We start from the raw sequence: 13,573 nt of genomic DNA, 5'->3' as shown, positions 1-13,573 counted from the left end.
TGCTTTGATCAACTTTTTAAACCAAATAATTCCATCAATAATTATAATAATAATAAATAATAATAAAAGTATTCATCTACTATTCAGGGAATTTTAAAATTGGAAATATCCTCTAATCTGATGGGTTTTTTTTTTTTATTTTCCTAACTCGTAGATTAAGATTTAAACTACCACCTACATTTTGGATATATACAGCTGCATAATATTTTTATTTAGCAACTGTAGCCCAATCTGTGATTGTGTTGACACTATAATACCAATACGTGTTGTAATAATTGATTTAAAAAGGATAGTGCGATTGAATCATGGATAATAGCCATTTTGGTGTATTAACGCCCTCAAGTGGATGTAAATTGAAAGTGCGCTTTATTTACACATGAACTACAATTCCCAGTATGCGTAGCGTTTATAGGCGCAGTTACTTCCGCAACTCACTCAAGCTTCCTTCCGTGTTCTTGTTGTATCAGCAATGGACGGTGTCCCTATAAAGGCTATATTGTTTGATTTGGACAACACGCTTATCGAAACTAATCGCGCGACTCAATTTGCGATGCAAAAGGTGGTATTCTCCTACTAAAAGTATATTCTTGATTAAATGCCAATGCAAGCAACGGATGGGTTCACAATAACACCATCGCTGCCAAATTACACTTGCAACTACTTTGAAAATGTGTTCTCAAAAATATTTAATTTATGGTCATTTTTGTAGTTGACTTGCACGTTGCAATTGAAATACTCTGACTTTTACAGACCTATGAACTTTTGAAGAGCTCACTGGAGCTTGATGATGACGTCATCAGCAAGATTTGTGACAAGTTCAAGCAGAAACTTCACCACGAAAAGTTTGACCCTTCAGCTGGCAGATCTATAGATGAAGTTCGAGAGGGTCACTGGGAAGAGAGCATCAAGGAATGTGTGGACAGTTGTTCAACACCTTCCTTGGCAGCTCAGTGCTACGACCTATGGAAAAAGAGTCGACTGGAGCTGATTCGTCTGTCCCCTGAGATCTCCAGTCTTCTGAAACAATTTAGAAAGAAATACAAGCTGCTTCTCCTGACCAACGGGCATTCTCAAACACAAAAGGAGAAAGTGGAGGCGGCTGCTTGCGAAGGCTTTTTCGATAAAATTGTAGTCGGGGGAGATTATGCAGAGCAGAAACCTCACCCTTCCATCTTTAGACTGTGTTTTGACCTTCTGCAGGTGGAAGCCCAGGACTGTATCATGGTTGGAGACTCACTGGACACTGACATCCAGGGAGGGTTCAATGCACATGTACGTGCTACAGTTTGGATTAACAATGCAGGTGATGCTGTACCTGTTGGTTCAGTGACACCTGACTATACACTTTCTACCGTATTAGACCTGGAAGACATTTTGGCACAACTAAATTAGGGGCAACAGCCGATATAAACACTAAATTTTAATCCCTGTATTTTATCTTTTTTTTGGGAGGGGTCAAGGATGAGATTGTGAATTAAAATCTTGATCAATTGCTAAAAATGTCATCAATGTATTTTAAATGCATTTGCAACACTAACACATAGGAAGATACATGCACCTCTAATAATAATGGCTTTTTTTTTATTTGTTGTACTTACTGTGCATCACAAACGTGTTGGTAGTGGATAGGAACTTCCTAGATTTTCCTAGAAATCTAGGAACTTCCTAGATTTTTTTTTTTTTAAATGACAACACGCACATTACACTTGTAAGCGTCATCATAGATTATGACGTCACATCCACAGTCACATGGCCTGACATCATAGAGTCGTTATGGTGTTGAAAGTGCATGTCTTGACACAAGGGAACTGTGCAATTATATTTTTATGTTTAATTATAATAAATATGGCAATGGGCGTAAACTCAAAGATTCAACACTCAAGTGAAACCGGTGGTAGGTGATTCAGCATCGGGTGTCAGCAAGTAATCACTGCGTGACCTTTGCGTGCTCGCTCTAATTGATACATTTATTGTCATTTGCAGATCAGAAGAAAAAAACAGAACCGTTTGAAAAGCTACAATCTAACATCCTAAGTAGTAACACAAGTACCTACCTGCTTAAAGACGTAATCGGTGAAGGAAGCTTTGGTAAAGTTGCCCAGTGTGTAAACTTAGACACGTCACAGACCGTAGCCCTCAAAGTCCTTAAAACCAAGTCAAATGTGATATCCAAAATGGAGGTATAAAAAAGAAACACCATCTATTACCTGATGAAGAACTCCGGTGTCACTCATTTGTGTCGTTTTCTCCGTAGATCAAAATGCTTGAGATAGTGAGTGTTCTGGACCCGGTCAAAAAGAGCATTGTGAAGTTTATTGAAAACTTTGAGCATGAAGGCTATACATGTTTGGCTTTTGAAATGCTCGACATGAGTCTTTTCGATTTTGTTGTCAAGAAACGAAAGAAGCCGTTGTCTGTCAGTGAGATACGGCCGATTGCACATCAGGTAATGTTATCATTTCAGAGATGTGTCGAATCATATCATGATTTTTTTTTACATAATTAAGTTAAAAATATAATAATTGTATGACCTGTCCAAAGATTACATGTGAGTTATTTTTCTTATTATTATCATGCAGTTGCTTACGGCCTTTGAGGCTCTGAAAGGTATCCAAATCATTCACGCTGACTTGAAGCCTGACAACATCATGCTGGTGAATCATTCATGTGAGCCATTCAGGGTTAAGTTAATCGATTTTGGCTGCTCCATCCAGACCTCTGCAGTCACCCTTGGAATGATCATACAGCCTATGGGGTACCGGTAGGGTTCATTCTTCTTGCAGTTTCTTACCTCTTAGGTCAACTGGTTGATTTTTTTATTTTTATATACAATATTTTAAAAAGCCATCATCGTAGCAATAATAGAAAAAAAAAAACATCCTGGAGTCAACTTTTTAACTTTGAAATCTCAGATTATTCCACTTTAGAGGTTCCACTGGATATTTTTTTTTAACATTTGCCAAAGATGATATTCAAATGTACTTTTCTTTCTGCTCTTTTTACAAACAGAGCACCCGAGGTTACTCTTGGCCTCCCATTCTCTGAGCAAGTGGACATGTGGGGACTTGGTTGCGCTTTGACTTTTTTGCACATTGGCCAGCACCTTTTTGCAACAAATTGCGAGTACCAGATGGTAAATAAGACGGAAGGATTAACATACTGTAAAGTTATAAAGTAAGAGAGTGACATCCAGCATGTTATTTCTCTCTCCCAAGATGAAAACCATCGTGCAAATACGAGGGCAGCCACCTGATTCGCTCCTCCTTGCAGGCAAATACAGCCAAAAGTATTTTACCCACTTGAACTTTGAACAGTGGAAGCTAAAGGTAATAATGCACAACTGTTTTGAATTTAGATTTTCTGTTTGAATATTTTTTTTCCCTTTAGACTCCAGACGAATATAAACTTTCAAACGGAGAAGCGACAAAAACATGGAAGATACGATTAAAATCACTGGATGCCATTAAAACTGTAAGTGCTCCATTTTTTTTAAACTAAAGAACAAATACATGACATGTTCGAATGTGAAGAACTCTTTTCCAAAATGTTACAAACTTGTGTTGATGATGATTTTGTATATGATCAGAAAATTGACTTGGATGTTTTACAAATACTAATTTTAGCCATTTAAAATAACTTGTTTCCTTAGTGTGAACATGTTCAATAAAAGATCAAAAAAAATAAAAAAAGTTTTTATACAATGACACGGCAAGGTCCATTTTGATCAATCAGTTGCTCTCGTTTTAGAAAAGAGCTCTTCATACTGTAGTCCATAACTGGATCGGCCATCTTTGTTTGACACTCAGCAGAGCCGAGAGGATACAAAAGAGGTGTTCAGCGAATTTGAAGATCAAAATGAATTTGTTAACTTTCTAAAAAGTCTTCTAAGCATTCAAGCTGAGAGAAGAATCGCTCCGGCGGAGGCTCTCAAGCATCGCTATGTCTCAATGGCTCATCTGGTTCATGAGAGTCACACAAGCTCGTAGTAAGTCGATTGATCATTACGTAAACGTAAAAATACTAAAAAAAGAAAAATTTTAAGGAGAAGGTTTGGCCTTGCCTCCTCTGTTGCCACAGCTGTGTCTATAACCGCCATTATTTCATAGTTCAAATATTTCTTTTGTTGCAAAGCTGCATTTGTGATTGCATGCTTTCTTTCAGTGTGGACAACGCTTTTGATCAGATGCTGGTTTGCCCGATCGAAGGTTTTGAAGAAGAGCTCATCTCAGACAGTGAGGATGAAGACAAGGCTTCCTACAACCTCATTTTGCGCTCAACATGCTCCTCTGATGGAGTAGCACATATGAGACAATGGAGCAGTAGTGACTCCTTGAACAAAACATCGGTAGATGATGGACACATTGAGCAGGATGTTTTGGAGTCAATACAGACTGATGGACAAATTGATCAAGATGTACTTGACCCAGTACAGGAGAAGCACAACGCAGATAATATTCCAGTTTTTGTGTGCAGTGGTTGCGGAATCCTGTTTCGAAAGTAAACATGAACAACAGACTCGTGCACAAGAAAGTAGACAAGTCCATTTTAATTTGGAAACATACATGAGCACAAAATATGTTTCATAACTTTCCCCACTTAAGAAATTCCCACTGCCAACATTTTTAGTTGCTTTTGCTTGTTTGTTCTTGGTTTTCCTCAATCAAAAGCTTCCAGCACCTTAATGAGAAGAGACAACAGTAAAAATAAAATGATTATTTTTTCTATTTTCAGTCACCTTATTATATAAAGAGTTTTCATAATTTGTATGAAATTCAAATTATAAATTGTGTATAGTTCACGTTTATAAAACGGAAGTCACGGTAGGCTATATAAACTGAAAAAAGAAAAGTGTACACAAGCTTCAATTTAAATTATAGTTTAGAAACACGAGATGTCGCGATATTTCACTTTGGTGACGTCACATAGGTAGAAGTTAAAGCCACTCCTCGAGCTGCTGTTCCTAGCCGGGTGTGGTGGCGCACACCTGTAATCCAAGTTACTGGGAGGCTGAGGCTGGAGGATCGGTTGAGCTCAGGGGTTCTGAGCTGCAGCGGGCTATGTCGAGCGGGTGTCCGCGCTAAGTTCGGTATCGATATGGTGCTCCCGGGGGAGCTCGGGATCACCAGGTCGCCTAAAGAGGGGTGCACCGGCCCAGGTCGGAAACGGAGCAGGTCAAAGCCCCCGTATCGCCCAGTAGCAGGATCGCGCCTGTGAATAGTCCCTGCAGTGCAGCCTGAGCAATACAGCGAGACGCAGCCTTTTATACTTTAACTCTGTAAACAACAGCTGGTATTGTTTTTATCGCATTGCACAAACTTCCAAATGCTCAAGTTTTTCCTTACAAGGCATAGTTTTGTTTGCTAAATACTGCCTCCTCCTGGCGAAAGACGGTATTGTATACCTTATCAAGGAAACAACATATTTTCTCCACACATTATAAAAGCACTAATGCATTCCCTCGTGCATTTTGTCTAGTGACGTCAAATGTATTATTTCGATTTTAATTTTCATTCATTTGTTTTCATGTTTTGGTCCTTATTCTGTGTAGTTGTGTTTGTTTTCCAGTAGGAGGCAGTGTAGGACATACAAAAACAGACATTTGTGAAAAAAGAAATGGAACGCAAAAAGGTTTATTTATGTAAATATATCACGTTCAGTCTTGTATGTCGTTTTAGTGAAGAGAAATAAGATATAAAAGACTGTGTCTCGCTGTATTACTCAGGCTGCACTGCAGGGACTATTCACAGGCGCGATCCCGCTACTGGGCGATACGGGGGCTTTGACCTGCTCCGTTTCCGACCTGGGCCGGTGCACCCCGCCTTAGGCGACCTGGTGATCCCGGGCTCCCCCCGGAGCACCATATCGATACCGAACTTAGCGCGGACACCCGCTCGACATAGCCCGCTGCAGCTCAGAACCCCTGAGCTCAACCGATCCTCCAGCCTCAGCCTCCCAGTAGCTTGGATTACAGGCGTGCGCCACCACACCCGGCGAGGAACATCAGCTCGAGTAGTGCTTTGTGCTTCGACGCATGTACGTCACCAAAGGGAAATATTGCGACACCTAGTGGTTCCAAACGAGCTGTTTAATATAAGTTCATGTTGTATACACTTCTTTTTTGCACCAATAAGGCTTTACTCATTTTCAAATTATTTAAATCCTACAAAACCACATGATCTTCAATGTCCCGCATCTTTTAGTTCTGAGAATGACAGAGGCATATGCGAGGGTCATAGTTTTATTCTTGCAATACAGTTTAACATACTACCATGCAACATTTAAAAAACAAAAACATCACCACACCTACGACAGTCAATTTCAGATGACTCCATTGGTTCATTCAAATTACAGCACAAGACTGGACAATTGATTTAATATACAGCATATCATCTTTGGTTGGGATGAAGAAATCCAAAACTTAAGACAACAGTTAAATAAACATACCAGGCTGGATGCACAATTTTAAAAAACACATAAATTTAAGGTTTTGATGACTAAGGCACGTTTTGCCCAATGCAAAAAATAAAAATGTTTCTCCTAAACAAATCCAAAAATAATCAGCAATCATATTAGTTTCCAATTCATTATCAAAAACACAATTAAAAGCCTCTCTGTGCTTAGCTTGTCATGGTAGAGCTTTTCGACAACTACAATAATACAAGAATGAATTCATTGTATCTCATCATTTATGAACAAATCTGCAACACAGTGTTTCCCACAAATAACCCAGTCGGATCCAGACATTCTGGATGAAGGGTCCCAAATACCAATCTCCATTCTACAGAATAAACAAAAAGGCTGAAAGACTTAAATACATTGTTGACCTAAGAAACAATAACTCAAAAAATAGCAGACGTGAACATGAGCGCCTAAAATAGATTAAAAATAGGAAATCAGCAAAGTGACGTAGCAACAAAATTTCTTAGTTTAAAACTAATAATTTGTTAGTGAGAGAAGTGAGTGAGCTAGTGTGAGCTCTACTAGTTGCAATAACCTTGATGGGCGACTGAGTCGTTCTCATTGCTAACGTGAATCTCCTCACACAATTCCAGAGAAATGTAAGTGGGTTGATACGTTAGCAGCTGCATGGCTGGAAATGTAAGGCACAAGTTTCATCTTGAGCATCTACACTTTCCCCAAAACCCCCAACTATCTATCAGGGGAGGAAAGGATGAATTACGGTCCCTAATGTACACTCACGGAAAGTTTTTTGTTTCGTTCTTAAGATAAAACAAATACAGTACACCATCTGTAGATCAAATACACGCATGCGGAAAAGATGAGGTACGATAAATGCTCAGAATACAATTGATGCTCCTCCCAGCAATGGATTTGCCTTGTGCTTAAAGTCGGGTAAAAGGGCCGACGTGAAGCGGTCCTCTCAGTTTGGGGGAGGAGCAAACGTTGGTGGAGAACAGGGTGGATGGAGAGGAAGAATAAGGCGAAGACGATGAGGCGTCGCCACTATTGTTCAGGGTGAAGACACTGGAAATGGCCACATCCACTATCCCTTGACACAGTTCCGGGTACAGCTTTCTAGAGGAGCGACATACCAAGTTGAAATTATATGAGTAATGTAAAAGTAAAAAGCATGTTGAATCGAGTGAAACTACACCAAAGCAACGTGAAAATGCATTTTTCTGCCAATACGTGTTGCTACTGACTGTGCACAAGCTGGTGCTCCGTTGATCTCGATGAGCCACACTTTGAAGTTTACATCCACCATGAAGTCAAATCCAAACAGCTGGAAGCTCTGGTAGGAGAGATGCTTGGTGCTGATCGCCGGTTCGATGCATGACAGACAGCTCCTGGAAAAAACGTTCATTTTCTATTCAGAAATGGGCATTACAGGCAAATTGCAAATCTCATTTGCCTACTTATTAACCAATACATTCAGTATTTTAAAAAACAAGTTAAAGCGACCAGTCTCTTTCGAAATTGACAACCTCGCTGCCTGAACACCAAATTAATGATTTAGTCTTAACGATTTGTGTAATCAGCCTACAGCATTTTCCATTCCATGTGTCAATCACAGAGGTTAAATGACCAACGCTTACACAATCCAAAGTCATGAAGGCAATACAATAAGACCTACTTGATGATTTGTTTGATCTGAGGTAATATGGTGGACTCCAAGGTGACATTATGAGTGTTGAGCAGGTACAGACGAAACTCGTCAAAGAACATCTCGTTTCCTTCCTCATAGCGCCCGTAGTTCTGGGAGTACTCCTCCTGGATGCAGTGGTTAGTCAGGTGGCTGGTCATGTCCTGGAGGTCCGAGCTGTTGTACGGCTCCGAGGAAGTCCGCAGCACGCCCTCTCGATACAAATAGATGTTGTAATGGTGGTCCACGAGGACCCAGCTCCTAGTAAAACCAGATCAGAAATGATTAGTGTGGAGTAATGAAGACTCTGCGAGTTTTATTAACGACTTGCCTGATGTCAAATTTCCGATGCCCTGGCTGCAGAAGTAAAGGTTTCTCCAGGTATTTCTGAATAACATGAACCTGTCCTTGATTGTCAATGTAGTCCAGTAGTTGGTTAGCATCGTGCGATATCAGAATACCGGCACCTGTTGGAAGAAAAAAAGTTCTTCTGAACTGCCTGTCAATAGTAGAAGGAAAGATTTAAGCTATGATAGCTAGTTAGCAGTCAAATATAGCTGATGAGGAGCAAGTTAGTTGAGCATTAAGATTCTTTTGGTGGATTCGAAGCCTATTTTACAATAGATTTATAGAGTACTGATAAGATTGTGCCAGACAAAATGTGTCGTATATATTCCACCTTTAGCTCCAGCAGATGACTTGGCGATCCACACTGTCCCCTCTCCACTTTCTTTTTTGGAATGATAGGAAGCCAGGAAAACTTCTCGCTCGTCCGTCTTAGGATTGCTCTTCAGATGGCTGAGGCCATTTGTAGCAGGAGCCACAGGAGTGTTGAGGTTGGTGGGATAAATGATGTAGGATTCCGGGAACCAGTTGGGCGAATCAGAGAGCTCTGGGCTGGTCTTTATTAGCCTGATGATTTAAAGGTAGTTGACGATTAGCTAATGTAAATCCTTTGAATAATTCATTAGCGGAACAAAACACAATGGTAACGTCAACAAGGCAAATGAATGAAATAATATATAGGCGACATACTTGACTAAAGACGCCTTCCTGCAAAGCTTGTCTGCCCCTCTGTAGTAATTGACCAGTTGCACCAGTCCTGGTTCATGACCTAAAGGAAAGTCCCGCGAAAAAAGATGATCAGAAAGGGCGGAATGTCAACAAAATTGCACATTAACTGAGGTGCATGGGTGGAATCACAGATCCTCCACACGACGCAAGGGCTTGCAGCCCTACGCAGTCACTGCAGCTGTCTCGTGGGTGGATGGGTGGACAACAGATGTAGCGCATGCAGATTCCATTTTCAGCATGAAGAAAGAAAAAACCATACATTACCTAGACGGCCATACGGTAGTCTGTTCCGTTCACCGAGCATCAAATTAAATCTGGGATTGTCTCTTTTCAACCTCTTCCACTGCCCAGTAGAAAGGAGGATTTTGGAAACTTCTGCATAAACGGTGCTGTTGTCGTCCCGGGTAACAAAAGTGTACATCTGCGAGGCCATGTCCCACGATTGGATGGAAATACGAAAATTGTGAACCTAAACAACTTTTCTTGCTAGAGAGTTACTTGTCTGGTAGGCAGAGCAGCACATCGAGGGTCAAGCGTTATCTCCTCTGACCGGGCCATGGTGATGATGAGTCAGTCATATCCAGTCCAAACGTTCACTTCACAACAGAGCCAGAAGATCACTGCTAAATGCGGACATGTCGATACTACATTACAACAAACCGTTATCACTGTACATGCAAAAAAATAAAATAAAAATGTTTTTTTTACTCAATAGGCATCGCCCCAGAAGTGTCCTGTAACATGGGTCTGCTGGGAGCAGACAGCAGTTCCACGGACTTGGCCACTGTATGGGCCTGTCAGCATCCGGTTTTTGACTCAATAGACTGCTGCTAAATTGTCCGATTTAATTTTTAACATGATGCAATCCTGAACAAATAATTAGAAACGACGAAATCCGACTAAATGGCTATTTCTGTACAGGCTATCTAAAATACTGTTTATTTACTCAACAACGACATGCGTTCTCATTCTGAAGCTGTCTCCTCTTGATGGATTAAAGCTCGCTCGGTTATGGTTAGTGTAGTTTGTGTACTTGCACTTAAAATCCTTAAGTGCAAGAAAAACTTTGGTATAAATCTTATAAATATACTAAAAGTGATGTATGAAACATTTACAAACATATATGACGTTTTTTCAAAAGAATATTCTTCGTTGGTTAGTTTAAAAGCGGATGTTTGACGTTCTATACACTTCATTTCCCAGAATGCAATGGGAAAGGGGTAAAGAACATTTAAAAATGCTTTATGCTCTTTCCAACACAAGATGGCACTACAGATTTCCGGAAACAGACGGCAACGGTGATTGTAACTTCAAAACAAGTTTGAGATTTCGAGCGCTTTGGTAAGTGTACAAAATTATGTATTGATTGTGAGTAAATTAGTCTGGGTGATGAAGTGTTTGTGCTTCCTCGAGGTGATGCTTAAAGTTTCGACATATGTGTGTGTTTGTGGGGCGAGTACCAACTTTCCGCATCTTCGATTATTTTTTTTTTTACATAATTTTCCCATTAAATAGTGTTGTTTAGCGTTTACTGTCGGTTTGGAAAAAAACAAAAATATTCAACGCGACCGGAAGTTGGGCGGTACAGGAAATAAATGGCGGCGGGAACAAATAGTTTTGCAAACGTACGTTTGGAACCGTACGTTTCGTACGCGTGATACTCGCTTGTCTGACAATTATATTTCGTAACAAAGTCGTGAGAGCATACCGTCAATAGTAAGCAAGACGCTTATTTGCTAGCTTTGCGTTGCATGCCTTTTAAGTCACCGTGTAGATTGTACGTGCCATCGTGTATTTATGTATACAACCTGTCAATTCATAGTTTAAATAATCTGAAAGAAATCAAATGCAGAGCAGCGCTTGCTACATTTTTACATTATGTTTGCAGTATCATAAAGCTGCAGGTTACATGTAACCATGTTTTTTTTGCACAGGTTTTGCATTTTTCATCACTTTTGCCCCATCTTCTTCACCAGGCTGGAACAGCCCAGGCATGAGTGGTGCACACCTGGACGAATGGCAAAGGAGGTCCTTTGACATTTCATCTGGCAATTGTACACCTGAACAGACGGCCGATGCCTACCGGGCCCACATCCTTTCGATTCAGTATGCATGGGCAAGTTCCCACCTCTCAGAGGCCGCCACAGGCAACCTGCTCAGGACCTACTCCGAGCGTTATGCCGCAGTGCTGGACTCGGATGACCCTCGCACGGGGCTTAACAACTATGCAGAGAGCGCGCTTCATCTGGCCCGCAATCAGAAGAACCACAGCGACAAATGGGAATCGTCCCTCACTGTGGAACATGTGCTTGACTTGCCCTGCGTGCAGAATATGATTCGAGCAAGGGCAGGGGGAGAAGGCTCCCTCGTGGCACCAGCAGATGTTAGCATATCTGTTGGACAAGACAGCAGCAGCATCAGCAGCTCCTTGTCTGCTTCCACTGCTGCTGGCAAGTCAGAAGGCACGGCCTTCAAAACTAATTGGCCACCACAAGCCAAAGTAGAGGTTGATAACACTGCCACTCTTTCTGTAGATAGACCTAAAACGACTGAGGGAATGTTAGATAATATCTACTCATCTTCCAGTTCAAACACAAGAGTCCAGCCGGTGTTTAGTCATTCTTCGTCAGGGCCCCCTCAGAGCAACGGGCGGCCTGCTGGGAGCAACTATCAATCCAGTTTATTTTCTACCTCCAATCCATCAAAACGGAAGAATTTTTACAATGATGCAAGTGAAGGCAGTGGGACGCAAGCAGGGGCTGACTTAAGACCTCCATGTAATTTTAAATCGGCCCGTGAGCAACTCATTGTGGACCAACACAAGAAACATTCCAATCAGCCCCAAAGAGGAGCAACGTCTGCCGCTGTAGCACCTGTGAAAAAATCCCTGGGAGCCAACAGGCCTCGAGGGGCTTTTTCTAAATTTGTGTCTCCTATGCCGCGGCAGGGCGAAGAGGAGGGTGCTTCAAGACCCAACTCGAATCAGCAACCTCAGATTCTGGATGAACGACTGAAAAACTTTGAGCCAAAGATAGTGGAATTGATCATGAGTGAGATCATGGACCACGGCCCTCCTGTGGTGTGGGATGACATAGCAGGCCTGGAGTTTGCTAAGACCACCATTAAGGAGATTGTTGTTTGGCCAATGTTGAGACCTGACATATTTACAGGCCTTCGGGGTCCACCTAAGGGAATACTCCTGTTTGGACCCCCGGGGACCGGGAAGACGTTGATAGGCAAATGCATCGCCTGCCAGTCAGGAGCGACGTTCTTCAGCATCAGCGCGTCATCACTCACATCCAAATGGGTGGGTGAAGGTGAAAAAATGGTGCGGGCCTTGTTTGCCATCGCCCGCTGTCACCAGCCCGCTGTCATTTTCATCGATGAAATCGACTCGCTGTTGTCCCAGCGGACTGACGGGGAGCACGATTCGTCACGCAGAATCAAGACGGAGTTTCTGGTTCAGCTGGATGGCGCCACCACGGCAGCAGAAGACCGCATCCTGGTGGTGGGGGCCACCAACCGACCTCAGGAAATAGACGAGGCTGCCCGTCGTCGCCTGGCCAAGAGGTTGTACATCCCCCTCCCCGAGGGCCCCGCCCGGCAGCAGATAGTCACCAACCTCATGTCTCGAGAGAAGAACCAGCTGATAGCCGAAGAACTGGAACGCATCGTCGCCAACACAGACGGCTTCTCCGGGGCAGACATGACACAACTGTGCCGAGAGGCGGCCCTGGGACCCATTCGCAGCATTCAGCTCGACGACATCGCCACCATCACGGCGGATCAGGTACGGCCAATCCTCTACAGCGACTTCCAAGACGCTCTGAAGACCGTGCGACCCAGCGTCTCATCCAAGGACCTGGAGCTGTATGAGGAGTGGAATAAGACATTTGGAAGTGGTCGATGATGGCCTTAGCAAAAAAAAATATTAAATAAATACACCTTTCATTAAAGCTTACAAGTGGCTTGGATTTTGTTTCACTTCATCGGACAGTTGGACAAATATTCTTTCCCTGGTTACTAAGCAAAGTGCACATGTTGCTGTTTCGGTTTATTTCCATTTTTTTCCTGAACTACTTAAGTGGCTATAGTCACAAATGTTCCAATGTAAAACTATTGCAATGTTTTCTAAAATATAACAACATAAAACCATTTACAGCACAGTAGGCCTACACAGAAATACGTATGAAACAAATCAGTGTATTGTGTCATGAGTCTTTGCCTCATGCATCTGTGTGACACCGGTAACACACTCCAAAAGATGGATGTGTTAATCATGTCCACGGAAGTTGCGTAAGAAATTCGCCATCCTAAAAACTGTCCTCTTGCGTTCCTCTCTTCCTGTCATCGATGAAGATAGCAGCACAGGCCGGCTGATTGGTTGCTGCTAAC

The 13,573-nt window shown here is 42.1% G+C and overlaps 4 protein-coding genes and 2 non-coding genes across 14 annotated transcripts; 4 read left to right on the top strand and 2 right to left on the bottom strand.

The window, feature by feature from the left end:
- The first annotated feature begins 392 nt into the window (after positions 1 to 392).
- On the top strand, positions 393 to 1,868 carry nanp (N-acetylneuraminic acid phosphatase). The gene is made up of 2 exons (XM_088385682.1): positions 393 to 559; positions 751 to 1,868. The coding sequence occupies exons 1-2, from the start codon at positions 470 to 472 to the stop codon at positions 1,390 to 1,392; spliced, it is 732 nt and encodes a 243-aa protein (XP_088241808.1). The 5' UTR covers positions 393 to 469; the 3' UTR covers positions 1,393 to 1,868.
- Positions 1,766 to 4,724, top strand: LOC148393105 (homeodomain-interacting protein kinase 1-like). Of its 2 annotated transcripts, none has more exons than XM_088385681.1 (9): positions 1,766 to 1,894; positions 1,984 to 2,180; positions 2,255 to 2,446; positions 2,580 to 2,761; positions 3,010 to 3,133; positions 3,216 to 3,326; positions 3,388 to 3,471; positions 3,810 to 3,985; positions 4,162 to 4,724. In XM_088385681.1, exons 1-9 carry the CDS (start codon positions 1,774 to 1,776, stop codon positions 4,499 to 4,501), a joined length of 1,527 nt encoding a protein of 508 aa, XP_088241807.1. In that variant the 5' UTR covers positions 1,766 to 1,773; the 3' UTR covers positions 4,502 to 4,724. The 2 variants fall into 2 exon arrangements, with proteins under 2 accessions (XP_088241807.1, XP_088241806.1); XM_088385680.1 differs by having other exon boundaries at positions 3,807 to 3,985.
- Positions 4,725 to 4,963: 239 nt separating this feature from the next.
- Positions 4,964 to 5,262, top strand: LOC148393104 (signal recognition particle RNA). The gene has a single exon (XR_015860642.1).
- Positions 5,263 to 5,693: 431 nt separating this feature from the next.
- Positions 5,694 to 5,992, bottom strand: LOC148393103 (signal recognition particle RNA). The gene has a single exon (XR_015860644.1).
- A 230-nt stretch (positions 5,993 to 6,222) lies between these two features.
- On the bottom strand, positions 6,223 to 10,221 carry ttl (tubulin tyrosine ligase). 3 transcript variants are annotated; one of them, XM_088385229.1, is made up of 9 exons: positions 9,887 to 10,221; positions 9,677 to 9,774; positions 9,443 to 9,599; positions 9,140 to 9,218; positions 8,784 to 9,016; positions 8,436 to 8,571; positions 8,096 to 8,365; positions 7,665 to 7,808; positions 6,223 to 7,536 (listed from the first exon to the last, which is right to left on the bottom strand). In XM_088385229.1, the coding sequence occupies exons 2-9, from the start codon at positions 9,734 to 9,736 to the stop codon at positions 7,344 to 7,346; spliced, it is 1,272 nt and encodes a 423-aa protein (XP_088241355.1). In that variant the 5' UTR covers positions 9,737 to 9,774; positions 9,887 to 10,221; the 3' UTR covers positions 6,223 to 7,343. The 3 variants fall into 3 exon arrangements, with proteins under 3 accessions (XP_088241355.1, XP_088241357.1, XP_088241356.1); XM_088385231.1 differs by having other exon boundaries at positions 9,443 to 9,774; positions 9,887 to 10,216; XM_088385230.1 differs by having other exon boundaries at positions 9,443 to 10,216.
- A 167-nt stretch (positions 10,222 to 10,388) lies between these two features.
- fignl1 (fidgetin-like 1) lies at positions 10,389 to 13,152 on the top strand. 6 transcript variants are annotated; one of them, XM_088385224.1, is made up of 2 exons: positions 10,389 to 10,519; positions 11,113 to 13,152. In XM_088385224.1, exon 2 carries the CDS (start codon positions 11,172 to 11,174, stop codon positions 13,086 to 13,088), a length of 1,917 nt encoding a protein of 638 aa, XP_088241350.1. In that variant the 5' UTR covers positions 10,389 to 10,519; positions 11,113 to 11,171; the 3' UTR covers positions 13,089 to 13,152. The 6 variants fall into 6 exon arrangements, with proteins under 6 accessions (XP_088241350.1, XP_088241352.1, XP_088241353.1 ...); XM_088385226.1 differs by having other exon boundaries at positions 10,396 to 10,519; positions 11,155 to 13,152; XM_088385227.1 differs by lacking the exon at positions 10,389 to 10,519 and adding an exon at positions 10,738 to 10,803 and having other exon boundaries at positions 11,155 to 13,152.
- Positions 13,153 to 13,573: the final 421 nt, after the last annotated feature.

The sequence above is a fragment of the Syngnathus floridae genome, chromosome 9, assembly GCF_059516105.1.
Source record: "Syngnathus floridae isolate MCC-2025c chromosome 9, RoL_Sflo_1.0, whole genome shotgun sequence".
NCBI classification, from domain to species: Eukaryota; Metazoa; Chordata; class Actinopteri; order Syngnathiformes; family Syngnathidae; genus Syngnathus; species Syngnathus floridae.
Note: the sequence above shows the minus strand (reverse complement) of the source record. Positions and strands in the feature narration are given on the sequence as shown.

Coding starts and splice junctions, on each gene's coding strand:
- nanp (XM_088385682.1), top strand. CDS start 470: ATGGACGGTGTCCCTATAAAGGCTATATTGTTTGATTTGGACAACACG. Junction 560..750: donor CTCAATTTGCGATGCAAAAG/GTGGTATTCTCC, acceptor TGACTTTTACAG/ACCTATGAACTTTTGAAGAG.
- LOC148393105 (XM_088385680.1), top strand. CDS start 1,774: ATGGTGTTGAAAGTGCATGTCTTGACACAAGGGAACTGTGCAATTATA. Junction 2,447..2,579: donor TACGGCCGATTGCACATCAG/GTAATGTTATCA, acceptor ATTATCATGCAG/TTGCTTACGGCCTTTGAGGC. Junction 3,327..3,387: donor TTGAACAGTGGAAGCTAAAG/GTAATAATGCAC, acceptor TTTTCCCTTTAG/ACTCCAGACGAATATAAACT.
- ttl (XM_088385229.1), bottom strand. CDS start 9,736: ATGGCCCGGTCAGAGGAGATAACGCTTGACCCTCGATGTGCTGCTCTG. Junction 9,600..9,676: donor CTGCTCTGCCTACCAGACAA/GTAACTCTCTAG, acceptor ATGGCCTCGCAG/ATGTACACTTTTGTTACCCG. Junction 7,809..8,095: donor CAGATCAAACAAATCATCAA/GTAGGTCTTATT, acceptor CGTTTTTTCCAG/GAGCTGTCTGTCATGCATCG.
- fignl1 (XM_088385224.1), top strand. CDS start 11,172: ATGAGTGGTGCACACCTGGACGAATGGCAAAGGAGGTCCTTTGACATT.